General features: G+C 40.9%; 1 protein-coding gene across 17 annotated transcripts in view; it reads right to left on the bottom strand.

Moving 5' to 3' along the window:
- The window catches only part of PBRM1 (polybromo 1), a 58,601-nt gene extending 39,477 nt beyond the window's left edge, over nucleotides 1-19,124 (bottom strand). For 8 of the 17 annotated variants that reach the window (XM_028718794.2, XM_077924796.1, XM_028718786.2 and 5 more), the window contains exons 1-11: nucleotides 18,974-19,098; nucleotides 15,639-15,760; nucleotides 11,051-11,203; nucleotides 10,466-10,563; nucleotides 9,041-9,188; nucleotides 8,605-8,748; nucleotides 7,746-7,862; nucleotides 6,030-6,098; nucleotides 4,907-5,005; nucleotides 3,833-3,918; nucleotides 1,874-1,969 (exon numbers count right to left, since the gene is read on the bottom strand). In XM_028718794.2, the coding sequence (XP_028574627.2) occupies nucleotides 1,874-1,969; nucleotides 3,833-3,918; nucleotides 4,907-5,005; nucleotides 6,030-6,098; nucleotides 7,746-7,862; nucleotides 8,605-8,748; nucleotides 9,041-9,188; nucleotides 10,466-10,563; nucleotides 11,051-11,203; nucleotides 15,639-15,677 (1,049 nt within the window). In that variant the 5' untranslated portion in view covers nucleotides 15,678-15,760; nucleotides 18,974-19,098. Of the gene's footprint in view, nucleotides 1-1,873; nucleotides 1,970-3,832; nucleotides 3,919-4,906; nucleotides 5,006-6,029; nucleotides 6,099-7,745; nucleotides 7,863-8,604; nucleotides 8,749-9,040; nucleotides 9,189-10,465; nucleotides 10,564-11,050; nucleotides 11,204-15,638; nucleotides 15,761-18,973 lie in introns of all 17 variants that reach the window. The other 9 variants (XM_077924794.1, XM_028718792.2, XM_028718790.2 and 6 more) reach the window with 5 other exon arrangements.
- Between the last annotated feature and the right edge of the window lie 25 nt (nucleotides 19,125-19,149).

Raw genomic sequence — 19,149 nt, forward strand, 5'->3', positions numbered from 1 at the left:
ATACATTCCATACGCTGTGACTTCTTACATATTTAATGTAAGAAAATATTCTGAAACTCAAATGTTTGAGATGTGCAGTGCTGCTGTCGTACAACAATACTACTGGCATTAAATGCCCAGGACTGCAATACCTCAAGGAGTGCCTCTTCCCATATAAGCCAACCTGGACTCTGAGTTCATCATCTGAGGCCCTTCTTCATATGCCTCCTCCCTGAGAGGTCTGGAGGGTGGCAACAGGAGAACAGGCCTTTTCTGCGGGGAGGCTCACCTGGCACCTTCATTATATATTTTTAGGCACCAGGCAAAAACATTAGTCTTCAACCAGGCCTTTGGCCAATTAACGTTCTACAGGCTTTGAAATGCGTTTGGGGGTGTTATTGTTGTGTTGCTTCTGTTTTGACTATTTATTGGTGCTTTTATCTTGTGAACCATCCCCACATCTTTTGACAAAAGGTGGTATATAAATCTAATAAAATAAATAAATAAAATGAAATTATGCAAAGGGAACCCCCTCTCCCCGCTCAAAATCATTCGAAAACACACACACACACACACACACACACACACAGAGAGAGAGAGAGAGAGAGAGAGAGAGAGAGAGAGAAATTGAAACTATTAGGCTCTGCTGAGTTGCCAAGGTTCTCTACTAGGTAAAGGTAAAGGGACCCCGACCATTAGGTCCAGTCGTGGCCGACTCTGGGGTTCCGGCGCTCATCTCGCTTTATTGGCCGAGGGAGCCGGCATACAGCATGGCCAGCATGACTAAGCCGCTTCTGGAGAACCAGAGCAGCGCACGGAAACGCCGTTTACTTTCCCACCGGAGCGGTACCTATTTATCTACTTGCACTTTGACGTGCTTTCGAACTGCTAGGTTGGCGGGAGCAGGGACCGAGCAATGGGAGCTCACCCCGTCGCGGGGATTCGAACTGCCAACCTTCTGATCGCTCTGTCCTAGGCTCTGTGGTTTAACCCACAGCGCCACCCGCGTCCCTCTACTAGGAGTTTTACCCAAATAATGAAATCTTGTTTAATTGAAGAAAGAAATTTGCTTAACGTTGCATACAAATAAAACAATAATTCCTTAAGAATAAATCAGGAAAGGGCTCTTTGCCCCAAGTCCTGCTTATAGGTTAGTCACTGTGGGAGACAGAATGCTGGAGTAGAAAGGTCTCTGGTCTGATAAAACAAAGCTCTTATGCACATGGGTAATCAAATATCACTGCCTGTTGAGAAGGGTCATTGTACTTATTTTACAAACATTTTGCTTCTAATTCAGGGATGGGGAACCTTTGGCTCTCTGGGTGTTGTTGGCCTCTAACTCCCATCAGCTTCAGTCAGCATGGTCTATGGTCAGGCATGATGGGAGTTGTAGTTCAGAAACATCTGGAAACAGGTTCCCCATCCTTGCTTTAAATGAATTTGTCACTGACAGTTCTTTTTGCATTTCACTGCTCTCTCCTTCACTGATTACAACCACTACCACCAGTGTGGTGTGTGTGTGTGTGTGTGTGTGTTTACACTTTATGTATTTGATGAATTGGGTGCTAGTCCATGAAAGTTAATGGCACAGTATATTTTGCTACTCTTTTAAGGAGACACAAAACTCTTGTTTTGACTTGTGGAAGTATATTTTGGCAACTGAGTATTTTCATCTACAGAACTATTCTACGTAATTCGATTTTAGGAAAACAAAGAGTTTGCTGTAATATTTCCAGGAACCAAACAAGCTCATTACTTATTTTTAATTTTTAAAAATTTTCTTCCACATGTAAGTGAAATGGACCGTTCTGATTTAGAGACTGGAGTAAAACAACCAACATAATCTATTATAAAAAGTGGATGACTTGAATAACATCCAGAGATAAGTACTCACCGATAATATTTATTAGCAGCATTTCTGTCATCGACAACACTGCCTTTACCCTGTGAGGAAGGACCTGTCAGCTTGGAAGCAGCCAAATTTGCAGTCCTTTATGAAGCATGAACAAGCCAGAGAAAGTGAAAAAAAGAAATCCACCAGACAGCCAAGATGATATACAGTTAGGATGAAGTTTCTTTTACAGAATAAGTATTGAAATATAAGTTAAAAAGGGTTGTGCCATTACACTTTAGTGAAAAGGGTTATGCTAAATGTTACTGAGCTTCATATCAAGGTGAGCGTAATGCATTTTAGGAGCCACTGTCTAATGCTAAAAGTGTTTCTTCATCTGTACTATGAGGTTATTCCCATTAATTTCGCACAAAGCAGATACAGTGAAAACTGCAGCCTCCATTTTTAGTCCAACATACAGTAGAAGCAAAGTCGTCTAAAACTGTGCTATTTTCAAACTGGAAGGAATTACACATCCAAGTGCAATGTATTACCAAATAAAAGCACCTGCGTTAGAGGCAAAAGGCCATGTCAAGGTCAATTCTCAAGCAAACCGCGTTGCAGAAAAGCAACAAGAGAAGGTTTCTAGGTTCATAAACACAATAGGTAGTTACAAAGTACAGTATTTTAAGCTCTGAAATATATGCAGGAGACACAAAGAAGAAAAATATACAAGAAAAACTGAAGAAAATTCCTGTCATTACCATATAATCAAAAACCAAGCAACTGCACAGCATTAATAAAGAGGGATGTTAAAGAATTTGAATGACAAGTTCTACTCTTGAGGTACATGAGCTTTGGGGCCTTCATGCTCTCACTTCAAAATTTTGCAACAAAAAGAAATTCATATTAAAAATTTAAAATGGACAGTTTTGAAGCAGAAGGGAATTACAAAAGTGAGCTACGTCAGAAATTTCTGCACCAGCAGCTTTGTAGCCCAATATTCTGTATGTTTTCTTGGAAGTCTTACCAGTATCAATTGGATTTTCTACCAAGTGTTCACAGGACATCACACTGTATTTGTGGAAACATGGGAATAAGTCCTCTACTGTAATGCGCCATGAAGATTTTGTCATGGTGGTCACCAAACTTCTGACTGGAATTAACTGAACTGACTTATTGCCACAAGGATGGAGGTCAGGCTAAACTGGCTCTAGATAACGCAGGCTGAATTTCTATGGTTGTGGAAAGTCTAGGCCTAGGCGAAAATATAATCCTTTGGAAAGGGGAGGCACAGATGTTCCCCAGTAGCATCAACTGCAAACAAGGTTAAGATAAGATTCAGGTGGGTTGCTCTGTTGGTCTGACACAGTCTAAATAAATAAATAAACTGTCCAGTAGCACCTTAGAGACCAACTAAGTTTGTTCTGGGTATAAGCTTTTGTGTGCAGTATAAGCTCTTTCTCAGAAGGGTAGTAGGAGCTGGGTGATTGACTCAATGGGTATGGTAAACCTGTTGAGGACTGTTAACGACTACAATTAGTCCTACAGGAAAAAGAATGAGATAGTATGCAGATGACCAAAACTCCACCCCACCCTCCCACTATATATAAGGGTCTGGTGACTTCTGTTTCAGTGTATCTGAAGAAGTGTGCATGCACATGAAAGCTTGTACCCAGAACAAACTTAGCTGGTCTATAAGGTGCTACTGGACAATTTTTTTATTTATAAGGTCAAGATAAGTTGATTATGGGGCATTTGGTGTCTGGCCTGTTCAGCAGAGTCCCAACGCAAACCTTTCCAATGACTCAGATGGTTGTGAAAATCTATGTTCATTAACAAATGAAGAAACTGGCTGTATGATTTCCCGATCCAGCTGCTTCTCCACAAGTTAGGGTCAGAGATATTTGAAACCAAATACTATAATATATAACATGAGTTTATTTGAGCTAATATTTCTCTGTAGATTGTTTTTCTAAAGTAAAGAGAAAACTTGAGTAACTTTCATTCTGCCCACGGTACCTGATTCGGAGACTTGATTTGGTCAGTTCAGAATGCTCAATTTCTGCTTTCTTCATATTAAATATTTTCTTTATTGCATTTGCATCCTGTTAATAAATTGAAAATGTATTTTATTTATTTATTTTTAAAGGCTAAAGATGACATCATCAGTATTTACGGACGAATGCTCCTTGAAACTGTATTTAAACAATATGTAAGATAAATCCATTTAGCTTAAAACTTTTCATAAAGAAAGGAAAGGAAAAATATCAATATTTATGTTGTATTAAACAGAGTACAAGACATAATGCAGTTGCACCTTGGAAGTCAAACGGAATCCGTTCCAGAAGTCCGTTCGACTTCCAAAATGTTCAAAAACCAAAGCGTGGCTTCTGATTGGCTGCAGGAAGCTCCTGCAACCAATCGGAAGCTGTGGAAGCCCTGTCGAACGTTCGTCTTCCAAAAACAGTTTGCAAACCGGAACAGTCTGTGACGTTCGGGAGCCAAAATATTCGGGAACTAAGCTGTTTGACTTCCAAGGTACAACTGTATACAAAGCAATCTAAGCCCCAGGTTCATGGAGGAGCTTCTCTGTTGTGGGAAAGGCCACATCTACAGTACCGGCTCCTGTTAGGTCGACAGAAAATTCCACAGCATGATTCTTCCATGGCATGAATCTTCCACTGGCAGTATCCTTGCCAGCTATAGGTGACATTAACCCCCCTAAAATGGGACAAGCCTTGGATCTGTCGGGCGCAACCCCTTCAATCTCCAGAGAACCCCCAAAATGTCTCCCACATCCCTACAGACTTGAAATTGGCATTCAAAAATTTTCCCCTTTGGAACTAAGTTTTGGAGAGTGGAATGAGATAAAAAATTAAGTGGGGGCAAAACAGAGGTAAAAATCCACGCCCTGCATTTCAGCCTGGCTGGTGCATGGCACCATGATTTTGGAAATGGCAGCGAATCCACCATTTCATATCCTCCCCTGTCCCTAACTCAGAACTGCACTGATCATTACAGATCTTACTGTTCCAAAACCTGATAAATGCATTTGAATAAAACACTTCATATTAAAATGCTAAGTTACTTTACCTTGAATACTTGAGACCCAGGTTCGTTGTAAGTTTTGGCATTCTTAACTAACAGGTCTATGTCCTTGGCCATTGCATGAATGCTTTTATAACTTCCATTCTAAGAACAAAAAATGGAACATATTATGTATGCATTAATTTTATTTATTACAGTAAAAGGTTGCAGTTCAACCTCTTCGTGGTTCTGTCAAGTTTGTCCTCGTTATCACGTGGGAGCGACTACTGTGTGGGAAATCATGGTACAGAAAGCAGCGCATAGATTAGGTCCAATAAATCACATGAAATGACTACTGTCAGAAGCAGCCATAAATGAACTGTTGTACCAAAACCAGTTCAGATGTAATGACCTTGGCTTAATAAGTAATGGTTAATTTAACGAGAAAATGAGTGTCGTGCTCGCAAACCTCATTCCGCTTGTGTACAATTTTCAGGGTGTCTACTGCAGCTTGTTTAAACCATAGTTTCCTACTCTGTGTGATGCCAAATACTGGGAAACTGTGGTTTAACACCAGCTATCCTGGTTAGTAAATAAAGATTAAATGAGTTAAAAAGGAATGCAAAACAGTGGTGTAAAAAAAAAGAAAGAAAGCTATGATAGAAGCACCAACTGCATAAGATGAGTAAAGGACAATGATCACGTGGACAAAACATTCCTTCTCAGCTTAAATAAACAATGGTCTATTAAACCTATACTGCTTAGTCTAAACCAGCCTACTTGATCAGTGATTGTCACTACTGTAGTGACATAAATGAATAATTTCAGTTAAGTCCCAAAATGCACAAGTAATAAAAAGGTAAAGGTACCCCTGCCCGTACGGGCCAGTCTTGACAGACTCTAGGGTTGTGCGCCCATCTCACTCAAAAGGCCGGGGGCCAGCGCTGTCTGGAGACACTTCCGGGTCACGTGGCCAGCGTGACATCGCTGCTCTGGCGAGCCAGAGCCGCACACGGAAACACCGTTTACCTTCCCGCTAGTAAGCGGTCCCTATTTATCTACCATTAACCTAAACATACTATTGCCCCCAGAAAACCAAAATATTGCTTTAACATTCATTTCCATATATATTTACTTTTAAATTTGCTATATCGCTTTTATAAGAGTGACCCCAAAAGTTGTACGGCACCTGTATTCGCTGGGCAATGGTCTTCAGATCTATAGGCTCTTTAATTATTGCATAATAGTCAGGATATTGCTGAAAAACAAAATTAATTCCATCTGAAATAAGCATAAACAGTGATCCATCAACCATCCTATCACCAGTTTCAACAGAACCTTCCCAACTAGGGCTACTGTCAGGGAGTTGCTATCGGAACAGGGGAGTGAGGCATGGGAAAACAGAGAAGCATGGGGAAAGCCACACCTCCAGTGGACCAGAGGCAGAATGGGAAAGCCGAGCGAGGGGAGGGCTCAAAGATGCTACTGAGAGCCCAAGCGCCTCACCTAGCCCAGCCAGCCACCGTTGCTCAGTTTACGCAGAGGGGTGAAACACAAGGAGGGGAGGCTGAGATTTCGGGGGTCTAAGTTCTTATGCTGGAGGGGAAACTGGAAGGGGTCACTTCCGGAATCTGCAAGTGATTGAGACGGACATGAACTTTCTGGTCCTGCACTGTAAATAGTTTCTACCAATAAAAACCTGCCAGAGACAGGTCGGAGTCCTGCCTGGTTACTCGTGAGCAACCACTACACCGCCTGACAGCTACAATCCTAAAGACATTTACTAGAAAGTAAATCATACTTAAATAGATTTTTTAAAGCAAAATACTTAGTATTATATTGTAGGAAAGGGGTTTCCTAAAAACAGTGTAGGCACACAATCTGAACTACTTATATGCGTAGGTAATAGTTCTTGTACAGCACAGAGTATCATTTAAACAGTTTGTGTGTGTAATATGATTAGCCATCTTCACATATCTTAAGGGCTGTCCCATGGAAGAGGGAGCAAGCTTGTTTTCTCTTGCCCTTGAGGGTAGGACTCGAATCAATGGCTTCAAGTTACAAGAAAGGAGATTCCGACTAAGCACTCGAAAAAACTTTATGACTGTAAGAGCTGTTTGGCAGTGGAATACAGTGGTGCCTCACAAGACGAAAAGAATCCGTTCCGCGATTCTCTTCGTCTAGCGGTTTTTTTGTCTTACGAAGCAACCCTATTAGCGGCTTAGCGGATTAGCGCTATTAGCGGTTTAGTGGCTATTAAAGGCTTAGCGGCTTAGCTGCTAAAAGGCTATTAGCGGCTTAGAAAAAGGGGGGGGGGGAGCGAAATTTTTTTTGCAAGACTAGCAAGACGTTTCGTCTTGCGAAGCAAGCCCATAGGGAAAATCGTCTTGCGAAGCAACTCAAAAACGGAAAACCCTTTCGTCTAGCGGGTTTTCCGTCTTGCGAGGCATTCGTCTTGTGGGGCACCACTGTAGTCTCCTACGAGAGGTGGTGGACTCTCCTGGATTCCTCCATTGCAGGGGGTTGGACAAGATTACCTTTGGGTCCCTTCCAACTCTAAGATTCTATGAATCTAAGATTACATATGTGTGTATACACACATATACACAGTTTCTCATCTCTGATCCCAACACTTTTACTTGGCAGTCCCAGTGAAACCTCCTTGCAAGATCCTGTACCTGGGATACACAGCCTCTGTACAGTAATGATTTCTTGAACTGGTATTATGAGTTGACAGTGTGTTACTCTGGTTTTGCTGGCATAGACTGCTTTATGACTAATCTATATCATTAAGTATATAAGACTCATGAGCTTGATGGTGCAGCCCAAAGACAACTACTGTCCAACTTTAATTTGAATGGGAAAAGCCTTCGGTTTACATTCAAAGTTCAGCATTATCACTCACCACTTTAGAGGGAAGCTTCTGAAAAAGCTCACTGATGAGATGGCCTGATGGGTTTGTGGCTACAACTACGGCTCCAAGAAGCTGTTCCAGAATTTCTTTTAAATAACCTGGAGAAGACTGGCACAAAAATTATATTGTAAAATGATTTGAGAAAAGATTAGGACCGGGTGTTTGCTGCTGGCTTCTACTGGTTGAAGAAATACAGGTTTTTCCTTTTACAAATTAAGGAAAAGCAGTAAAGACATAAACAGCTACTAATCTGCTGTTAGCTAGTCTGGCGGGGGCATAAATTTTAGAATAAATAAAACAGGATCACAATGTGTTTTCAACCAGGCAGGTTTAATAATGTGTTAATACTTAAATGTTTACAAAACAAAAGTACTTTAATGTTTTAACTTATACTGTGCGTGCGAAAGGAAACTATCTGGCAGCATGCTTTAATGTATAATTGCATTTACAGCTGGTCACTGAAGAGCAGGATATAAACGGAAGAGATTAATAAAAATAAATATATAAACGTATACTGTATAACATATTCCTTTTGGTGGGCAATTTAGTAACTGAGGAAAAAACAATATGCTACTTATAGCATAGCTCTCTTTTTACTGATGAAGTGCCACCAGTGTTCATAACAGATTACTGAATACCCAGTCAGGGAGTTTACAAACTAAAATACTTGCATGGATAAAATACCAGGGGAATGGCAGGGGCAAACAGGGAAATAAAGGAAGCAATTTGTTATTATTTCAGTTATGCTACATTTAGGTATTGTTACAGGTTTAATTGCAATAGGGCAGGTGCACTTTGTACCCTTTTGCATTTGAAATGCTTATACGTAGCTGATAAAGCTCACACTTACTATTTCAGAAATTGTCCCTTGATTGTCATGCCCCTCGTCGTCATCATCGTCATCGTCAGGATCTCCCTTCTGAACAAACTCGTTTTTTGTGCGTATATATAAATCCCACAATTTACAGGCAGCCTTATATTCAGGGGAGTCTGGCTGTGTTAAAAAAACCCCAAAAGAACCTGTTTGTTAATCAATAATTTTTATGTCACTTTTAACATTTATCAAATGAAAGAACAATTCCATCAGTTAAAACTATGCTACAAATGAGAACAAAGGCAGAACTTAAAAATAATTTCCGTAAAGTATATATATGGTATACACTATGAGGAAACTTCACAGAATCAGCAGTACGGTAGAGAAGGTAAATGAGTTTTGGACTCCATTAAAACACAACTGAGCGACACAATGTGCAAATGATGACTTTCAAAACAAAAGATTTTGTCACCTTATAATATGATTTTGCATTATTAAATAACAGCTGGAAGTCAGCAGTTAGCACGTTCACATCATCATATTCCTCCATTTTTAGCTTCTGTTGGATTTTCATTAAATCAATAGGCTGAGAAACCACTTCATAGTAATCTGGCTGGTTTCTATTGTAAGAACAAAGTTATTGAAAATGCAGTTAATGTAAGCAAATGTGCAGCATCTAGCAATACCCAAACTTTCATACACACTACTGCAAATGGATAGTTAAATACACGATGAACACAATTTGAGAAACATTAAAATACAGTTAAACAAACAATACTTCACTCCAGGGTGGCTAACTTGTGGCTCTCCAGATGTTGTTGGTCTATAAACCCTGACCACTGGCCATGCATCCTGGGGCTGATAAGAGCTTTATTCTAAGCATATCTGGCCATTACCCTATATTTTTCACAGCAATGCAACTCTGTCATAATACACCTTAAGGTTTTGTGCAAAAATTCAAAGTTAACACAGTCACAAAAGCCAACTTTTTCTCTAATGCAAGAGTGGCTAATCCACACATTGTTGGACTACAACTCCTATCACCTCCAACCACTGACTATGCAGACTTGGATGTCCAACAGCATCTGGAGAGCCAGAGGTTAGCTGCCCATAATCCAGAGGAAGAGTTTGGATTTGATATCCCGCTTTATTACTACCCGAAGGAGTCTCAAAGCGGCTAACATTCTCCTTTCCCTTCCTCCCCCGCAACAAACACTCTGTGAGGTGAGTGGGGCTGAGAGACTTCAGAGAAGTGTGACTAGCCCAAGGTCACCCAGCAGCTGCATGTGGAGGAGCAGAGAAGTGAACCCGGTTCACCAGATTACGAGTCTACTGCTCTTAACCACTACACCACACTGGCAATCCAATAAATTCTTGAGGGTAACATTACTCAGCTATGTCGTTAATTTTGCTCAACACCCTAAAAAAATATTGCAATGTCGAAAAAGCTGAAACCACAAAAAAAACAAAATCTAAATTCAGCTGTACGTCAGAAGCTCTGAAGCACACAGTACAAAGAGTTAAACGTATTACTATACGGTATGCTAAACGATGACACAACGCATAAAACATTCCAGTCTTTAAAGTGAGTAGTAAACTGAAAAGGAAAGGATATTTGCAAAAGAAAGTCCTCTGCTCTTTTCCGAATTGCAGACCCTGATACAGTACAACAAAACATGTTCTGGGAGCTGAGTTACACTCAGAAATGACCTGGGATGTGGAGTGAAAGCAGCTAGTGTAAAAGGTCTTCTGGGGAGCAGGGGGTGCACTGGGGAGGATGGGGTAGGCATTTCCACACTTCTAAGCATAATATTGTACTTGTACAGATTAAAACTCAATAGCTCTTGCAATGGCAGCCTTACCTTAGTTTTCTTATCAACAAATCTTACACGCTTACCTTCGTTTGGGGGCCCTAATGAAAAGCTCACATAGAAGCCTCCCTTGTTCATCTTTGTAATCTCTGATTGTGTTGTATAATTCATGGCATACAGCGATCTAAAACACAAAGCCAAGGAATAATAATAATAATAATAATAATAATAATATATTTATATGCTGCCCAATTGACTGGGTTGCCACAGCCACTCTGGGCAGCTCTCAACAAGTAAGACCCAAATTGCGGTAAAACTAAATATTGATACAATGCTTTTTCAGAAGTGGTAAAAATGCTTAACATACATTCTTGGTCTCCTTACAAGAACCCTATACAGACTGCATTAGATTCTCCATATTATAGATGAGAGGCTGAGGATGAAGGGCAACAACTTGGATTAAACTACCTGGTGAATTCAAAACTGAGCTAAGATTTTAAGTGGTAACACTAGTCTTACAGCACATGTTCTTAGCCACTCCACTTGCTTTGGGCTATGGAAGCGTTGAGAAAAATCTAGGAGTTAAGTTATATTTCAACTTTTTTGTAAAAGAATAGCAGTCGTGTATTCAGTCTATTTCCATGGTAGCATGACATTTAAAAAATACTTACAGGATCGACGGTAGGGAGGTTGGAGAGTCTTCTCCTCTTCCTGCTAGGGCCTGGTGTAGTTGTGGAGTGGTGGCCATCATCAAAATCTCCACTAGCACTGCTGGAAGGAGAAGTAGCCCTTCGCCTCTTGGAACCCATGGAATCCAACTTCTTCTATAATTAAAAAAAGCGCTCTTAAACATGAGGCTTTCTATCCTGTCACTCACAGGGTGACAAGAAGTGGAACCTAAAGTTCCTCTGAATTCTACATAATTGAGATAGTGACACTTTTTGATGCTACACAGCTAAACTCTTGACCAATATTCTGCAAGCTTGCCCAACAAAGCAATCCATTTAGTGTGGTTTTACTTAAGCCAAGTCATCACTGTAATATCAAGGCGTATGAATGACAAAAACATGATGAAGTAATGAGCATTAAAGTCAAGACATATGTGAGAGTACCAATTCTGATGCAGCCTTCCTAATTGTAATACAGATTTTATTGCATGTATCGCTGATACTCTAAGCAGAAGCAGAGATAACCATGAAAATCTATTTTTGTTTGCTTTTTTACTTAACATCTGCCCACGGTTCAGACAAGGCTGCAAAGTCAATTACAAATTTTACTGTGGCCTGCAGCCTTTGAGAATGCTAGAGAAGATGCGAAGGCCCAGAAAAAGTACAGAACACAGAGGGAAATCCAGCTCCCCTATTTCCCCCTGCCCCAACCGCTGGGCTTTCATATCTCTATACTAGAGAATGGTCCCAAGCAGCAGCAGGCAGTGTGCTGGGGCAAAGGCAGAGGCACTTACCTAACCTCCTGGCAAGTGAGTCACTACTGCTTATCTGGAGGGAGAGGGGCAAGGCAGCAAAATGATTGATTCACTTGGAATCATGCCATCTACTACTGGTCCCAAGACCAAATAGCTCATAGGGTAGCCACAACAAAACCTCTCTCTTCTTGGTTACTGATCCAATGACAGCATCAATTCTGAATGAAAAATGTCACACACACCCAACTTAAAAAGAATGTAAGAAAAAGGGGTAAAACCTATACAGTTGTACCTTGGTTCCTGAACGCCTTGATACGCATATGTTTTGGCTCCCGAACGCCGAAAACCCAGAAGTGTTCTGGTTTTCGAATGTTCTTTGGAACCCAAACGTCCAACGCAGCTTCTGATTGAGTGCAGGAAGCTCCTGCAGTCAATTGGAAGCCGCTCCTTGGTTTTTTAACGTTTCCGGAATCGAACAGACTTCCAAAATGGATTATGTTCGAGAACCAAGGTACAACTATACTACCACAATTTTTAGTGCAAACATTTTTTTCTAAACAACTACATTATGGCCCAATTCTGTTTAAATATTTTTTAATATTAATAATAATAGTAAAGTGAATATACACAGTTTGTGGGTCACTAGACATCATCTCAATCTGGCAAGAGCAATTAATCTATTTTTGCAGGTCCAGGCGGGTGTCTCTGACCACAGTACATGATGGTGACTTCAAGGACCACAACTTTTACAGCTAAAAGTGTTAAAAAATCAGAAAATTTACAATGAATTTAAAAAATACTGAGTGACATCCAACAATGTCACCCTCCTCTCCACCCTCCTGCACACCCCACCCCCCGGCCTAAATCTGTTCTGGAGGGTTGGACATAATAATCCATTATCTAAACCTGGAATGTCCAACAGGGCAATCATGATGTGCTGTTCAATGGGGGGGGGGGTTCTAGGTCAATCACGGGATCCATTGATGCGGTTTCTGTGGTTCTCCTGATTCCCCCCAAAATCTCAACAACTCTGACCTCCCTCCGCAAAAAAGTTCAACAACTCTTGGCAATGCCAATGGGTAGATCACTGCCAGTTTTTTTTATAGTGGGAGTAGATCGCAGTCTCTTTGGAGTTGGATGTGCCTGATTTAAACTAATCTAGTGCTTACAAAAAGCTCTCTCAAGATCTTGAAAAGAAAATATTATTCAAAATCACCAGTATTGTTACTTTAGTTAGTGGTAGTGGAATAACGGAGAATAAGATGACATACTACACCAAAACTGCATCCCCATGGCCTTTCCCATCCTTTCAGTAATGTACGTTTCCCTCACCCACCAGATATAGTCAGCTATATGGACTTGGGGTAGAGAAACGTGAGAATGTGTCACATAGTAAGAACTTCTAAATGTTACTGCAGGAAGAAGGAGGTCTTACCAAGGTAAGCCCAAACAACATGTAACCCGTCCCTCAGGACTATTTCTCACATAAGTCCTGATCTAGAAAAAGCACTTAAGATCCTATAAAATCAACAGAGGACAAGTGAGTCATAATTATCTCACACTATTGATTTCAACAAGATTTAGGCTGCACAACAAGATTTACCTGGGATTAAGACCAGTGTTAGAAACTCAGATATATCAGCTACCGGTAATTGCTAAATGGCACCTTAAACCTGGGTTACAGTCACTACAACAGAATAGCTAGGCACCTTTTCTGCGGTGGGATTTGTTGTTGTCGTTGTTGTTGCTGCTGCTGTTGTTATTAATTTCATTTCTATACTACTTTATATTTTAAAGAAAGAATCTCAAAGTGTTTTACAACACCTCAAAACATCCAATAAAACAATCCAGGAAAAAACCCAATTCAGAATAAAACAAATTCAAGCTTCAAGGAAAATATTTCAGATCCTTCTCTAAGTGACATTTTGCTTTCCCTATACTTATTTACCTACTTAATTTATATAGCTGTCCCTTAGCAAAAGTAGAAGCCAGTGTGGTGTAGTGGTTAGTGTGTTGGACCTGGGAGATCAGGGTTCAAATCCCCACTCAGTCATGAAGCTCACTGGATAACCTTGGGCCATTCACAGCCTCTTAACCTATCTCACAGGGTCATTGTAGAGATTAACTGAGGAGGGAGGTGAACCATGTACTCCTTGGAGAAAAGGGTGGGATATAAATGCCATAAATAATCTCTTATGCTTACCTGCTTAAGAAAGCTGGAGAAGCTAGCCAGATGGAGATGTCAGTCACCAACCAGGTATCCAGAGATCTCCATGTGGTTGGAACTGGACCCGGGCCTAGGGGATTTCTAACACTGATTAAGACCCACTGTATTCAACAGAACATACAGTACTTCTAAGAAGACATGGTTATGATTGTGCTGACAAGTATTACTAACTTTCTCTGGATTGGAATAATTATGTCAGACATGCCACAGAAAGCCACGTCAAATGGAAGTATCCAGTCAGGAGAACCCTGCCTATTTAGTGCAGAATTTTGTTCTCACAGTGGCCAACCAGACAAAGCGGGACATGAGCACAGTAACACTATCCCACTTCTGATCACCAGCAACAGAATTTCAAAGGCCTATTTACTGCCTCCAATACTTAAAATAATATGCCTTCAAGACTTGTGGGCATGACTAGCCTTATCCTCCACAAATTTGCCTAACAGACAAGGCTTTTAAAAACAGAAGCACCGTGGCTTTATGTTGAAAACAATGTTGGAAGGGTCTATCTATACATATTTCCTTCTTAACTTCCTCCAAACGCTAAAACAACTAATTTTTCAAAGAGTATTAATGGTTAACATGAAGAATGCACAGTTGAAACAGAAGGAACAACCTCCACGTTTAAAGAAAGCAAAATCTATTCAACTATTCTTTTGTAGTCTTTTGATCAAACTGCGGACACATAGAACTAATTTCCCTGAACTGTTCAAAGAGTCTGAAGAACAGATAACATGAAAATCATTCAGACTACAATGAACTTAACCCAATGTTTTTACTTCTGCAACGTATAAATGCTATTTTGATGCTCCATAAAATACCAAATCCAGCCTTAAACAAGCAATCAACAAAGGATCCAGAAGCATTATTCCATATTCATTCGTTAAAAAACAAATAGCAGCACTCTCAATGCACAGTGCTATTCTAATTCTAATCACTAATTTTGGAAATGAAAAATAAAATAAAATAAAATCTAATTGGTTTCCAAAGTGGTAACTAACACAAAATAAACTGCACATTCAGACCTACAACATCCCCTTAACTACATTATCCATTCCTTTTAAAAAAAGAAAAAAAATTGGGCTCTAGTCACGGTTAGTCCTACTCATAGTAGATCCATTGAAATTGATAGGCATGACTAACTTGTGTCCACTAGTTTCAATGGACAGGATTCAACTAACAAGTGCCACTAGCAAAAGCCCACACCAGGACTTCCATTAGCACACTGGGCCTCTGTCTCTTCTGCCAGAAATTTGTTTTGTGGTAGTTGGGAGAACCCCCAGAAAAGTGTGCAGGGAAAGGGCGACTGTTCTATCTGACAAGTAGAAAGACTTGCATTGAGAGAACTATTGCTGCAGCACAATGCTGAATTTCTCCCAATGAGTCTACTCTAATTAGAACTTAGTTGGATACCGCTCATGATCACTACTCTAGAGTAATTTTGTTAAACATTTGCATCCCCCCCCCCCGAGAGCAAGGTTAATTAAAAACTCATGAACGAGGTAAATGAACAAGTATGATCTGTCATGCCAAATATGAAACAAAAATGCCTGAGATGTGTGAAAGAGACAAAATGGCACACACATTAGCAGTAAATTACCAGATTTACCAGAGTACAACCAGCACCACGAAAAGCCAGTCTCCTCATTATGTCTGATAGGCAAGTAAAGAAACTGAGAAAAGGCAAATCCTTAAAGCACCAATTCAGCAGTTGTATTAGTACAGGCAAAACTGAAAGAGAAGACAACAAAAGGAAAGAAAAACAAAGGGAAAACAAAGGGAAGAATAGGTAAATTAAGGAATCAAGAAGAATGGTTAAGGAAAGATATACCGCAAAACAGAGAAAATGCAGTAGCTATATTAGGCCACTGCCATTTCACAAGGACCCCATTTACATAACATACCAGGGCTGGGGAAACTGTGACCCTCTAGATATTGTTGCACTACAAATCCCATCATACCTACAAATTCAAGTTCAACATGGGTTCCTGAGCCCTATTTTAAGCTCAGAACTAAAAGTGCATTCTTTTAACAAGTAAACAAAGGGTGCGGTCCTATTCCGACGGAAACTGGAAGGGTCATATTCAATGCCACTGTTCCAATATCGCAACAGACTTCCACTAGCACCATGGAACTTCCCCCTCCTCTCCCCTGCAGCCCACCCTTCAAAATTTGAGCAAGAGGGTTGGGGGGTCCTCCAGAGAAAATCTGGATGGCACTCAAATGAGAGGAGAAAGGAGAACTCCTGTTGAGCAAGTGAAACTCCCCATGCGCAGTACAGTATTAGATTACCATCTTAAAACTCCTATTGTTTTTCATAGGGCAGAACTGCAATAATCAATTCACATAATTCCAAGAATGAGGCTATAATTGTATGGGATTCACTGCCCATATAGCATTAGCAGTTCACAAATCATAATAGTTTAAATATTTTTAAATACTTCATTATAAAGAATATGTTGATTGGTATCCACAGCACAGTGTGATCAAAAATAGAAAAGTCTAGTACTGTCCGCAGCATCAGAAACATGCACCTGTGTTTTATTACAAGGTCAATAATTGTATTTATTTTGAAAATGCAAAAACTATACAAACACGCCTACATATCAACCACTTAGCATCTATATGGAGTACTGAGACATATCACTCATAGTTTTGAATCATTACCATATTGGCAACACCCAACTTTGTTTTTATTGTACATCCAAGCCAGGTGTGGATTCCATGAGCCAATGCTCAGATGAAGTTATAAGCTGATACTGAAAAATGAAATGAACCCAGAGGAACTGATGCTTGAAGATTCAAATGATCTGGGATTTACCTGTTGTATCACACCTCCTGAGAGAGCAGGTATGCAGTATAGAGGTACTCCAGGACCTGTTTTGTTCCTGGTTTTCTGGAGGGCAGCAGTAGTCAGGAATGCTATTTACCATCACACAGCATAATCCTATCTATGTTTTTTCAGAAGTTCATCACACAAACTTAATGGGACTTTCAGTTTAATCCTATACCTGCTTATTCAGAAGTAGCTATCAATGAGTAGAGGGAACTGAAACCTGATTCTCTAAGTAGGGTTCAAGATTGGAAACTTAGGGCAGTATTAAATGGGGTTTCACCCACTTCTCCATCTATCCCACTCCAAATTATGTTCTAGAGTGTTGGTGAAACCTTCAGAACAGATTTAAAGGGCCTCTGGGGAGAAGAGCAAGATAATGTTCTGTCACACAAGGAGAAATCCAAGCACTGATGAAACGTTTCCCTTAGTGTTGCTTTGAATGCCTCCTTTAATTCTGTAAATCATCTACAATGTTTTCCCGGTATTACATATCTTCCTATTGTCAGTCATGAATTGGTAAACTGAATATAGGATTATTATAAGACAGTATATGTGCAACTTGCTCTGTATCCCTTCAGGTTAACTAGATGTTACCTTTATATCAATGAACCCCTTTTTTAGAATTCCCCACAGTTTTTTAACCCAAAGCACATGTGCCCACTTCCCTAACCCAAATCAGAATGACCCGACCCAGATCAGGCTGGGAGAAATTCTTTCCTTTGTGTCATTTTCTTGCTTAACTTTCACACCTACCTGCAGATAGTTAAGGGATGAAAATTTTCAGCAGAAAAAAAAAGAGTGTTAGGGAAACAAAACAAAAAACCCTCATAGCGATTTAAAAAAAGCTAAAATAATAAAATTATACAACAATAGTTTAAACCATATCAAAAGTTAAAATACTAAAACAGATTAAAATTTATATCAGCTTTCTAATCATCTGGGTAGGCTTGTCTAATTAAGAATGTTTTCAGCAGCCTGCCAGCCCAGCCTGTCAACAAGAGATGCAGCCCATTTCAGATTTTGTCAATAAGTTAGATATGGAAATGCCACCTGATAGTAGCATCTCAAGGCTTTTACAGTTTGTTTCAAACAAATGCACCAAAGAATGCTTCCCTAGCAATGAGAAACATAGCACTTCTTGTGTAGGAAACACCGTATTGGATATCTTTCTAAAATACTGTATATGTTCCACCTAAATGTAAGCCTTTCTGAAATTTAAACACAGAAAACCAGCCCTTAGAAATGCAATAGCCTTTATATCAGATAGTAGCACTATCTATATTTGCTGAAGTACCATGTGCACAATTCCTACATTTTTCATTCATCCTGTTTGTCACTTTCTCAACAGTGTAACTCTTTGGAAAGGAGAACTCCACTTTACACTTTAAGTCATGGTCTTAAAGGACATGCAGTGACCACCCTAAGTACTAACTTTATTTTTCTAGACGGTATTAATATGGGAAATGGGGGGCCAGCCACCTCCATATGCTTAAAATTCAAGGCGGGGTAGATCTCTCAGAGAAGAGACCGTGTCGCTTTTGACAAGTGCAGTGCGTCCTGCTCCCGTACCACTGTGAAAACTTCAGATCATTTTCTCATACGCGGAAGTTCATGCTTGCAATTTCGAGAGGGAAAAATTAAAAGTTTTCCAAAATCGCAGTTGAAGGAAAACAAAACAAACCAAGCCAATATATAAATGGGGGTGGGTGGGGAGGGGGTAAGGTTTAAGAGGAGAAGGAAAACCATCTGCGAACAAGAAACAAGCAAAGTGATGTCGCGTGTGAGAGAGGCGTGTGAATTCAGAGTGGGGGGAAAGAGGGTTAGGAAGTCAAGAGGAGTTCATTCAGGGTCTCCCGAGGGCCAAGCTCTTGTTCCATCTGGGGGGGGCGAATGGGGAATGCGTGTGGGGAGAGAGCGGGTGGGTGGGCGAAGGGGGAAATGAGGAGGCGGTGAGGCAGCGCGGGCAGGGGGTCGGGGGCGAAAGCGACCCGCCAGCAGCTCCGCAGCCACACAAAGGGAAACCCGCCGCGGCCTCCTGCCTGCCCTGCCCTCCCCGCGAGCGCCCTGCTCAGCCCCGCCTCGCTCGCTCGCCCGCCGCCTCGCCTTACCCAGCCGCCGCTGCCGCTGCTCCCCCGCCTCCTGCAGCCGCGGCCGCGCTCAGCCCCCGTCGCCGCCACGGCCCCCCGCGCTGTCGGCGTCGCCGCCACTGTTGCCGCTCAGCCTCGCTCGCTCGCTCGCAGGGGAGCCCGCCGCTGTCGCAAAAGCAGCCAGCCTCGGCCGCCAA

The sequence above is a fragment of the Podarcis muralis genome, chromosome 2 (assembly GCF_964188315.1).
Source record: "Podarcis muralis chromosome 2, rPodMur119.hap1.1, whole genome shotgun sequence".
Lineage (NCBI taxonomy): Eukaryota > Metazoa > Chordata > Lepidosauria > Squamata > Lacertidae > Podarcis > Podarcis muralis.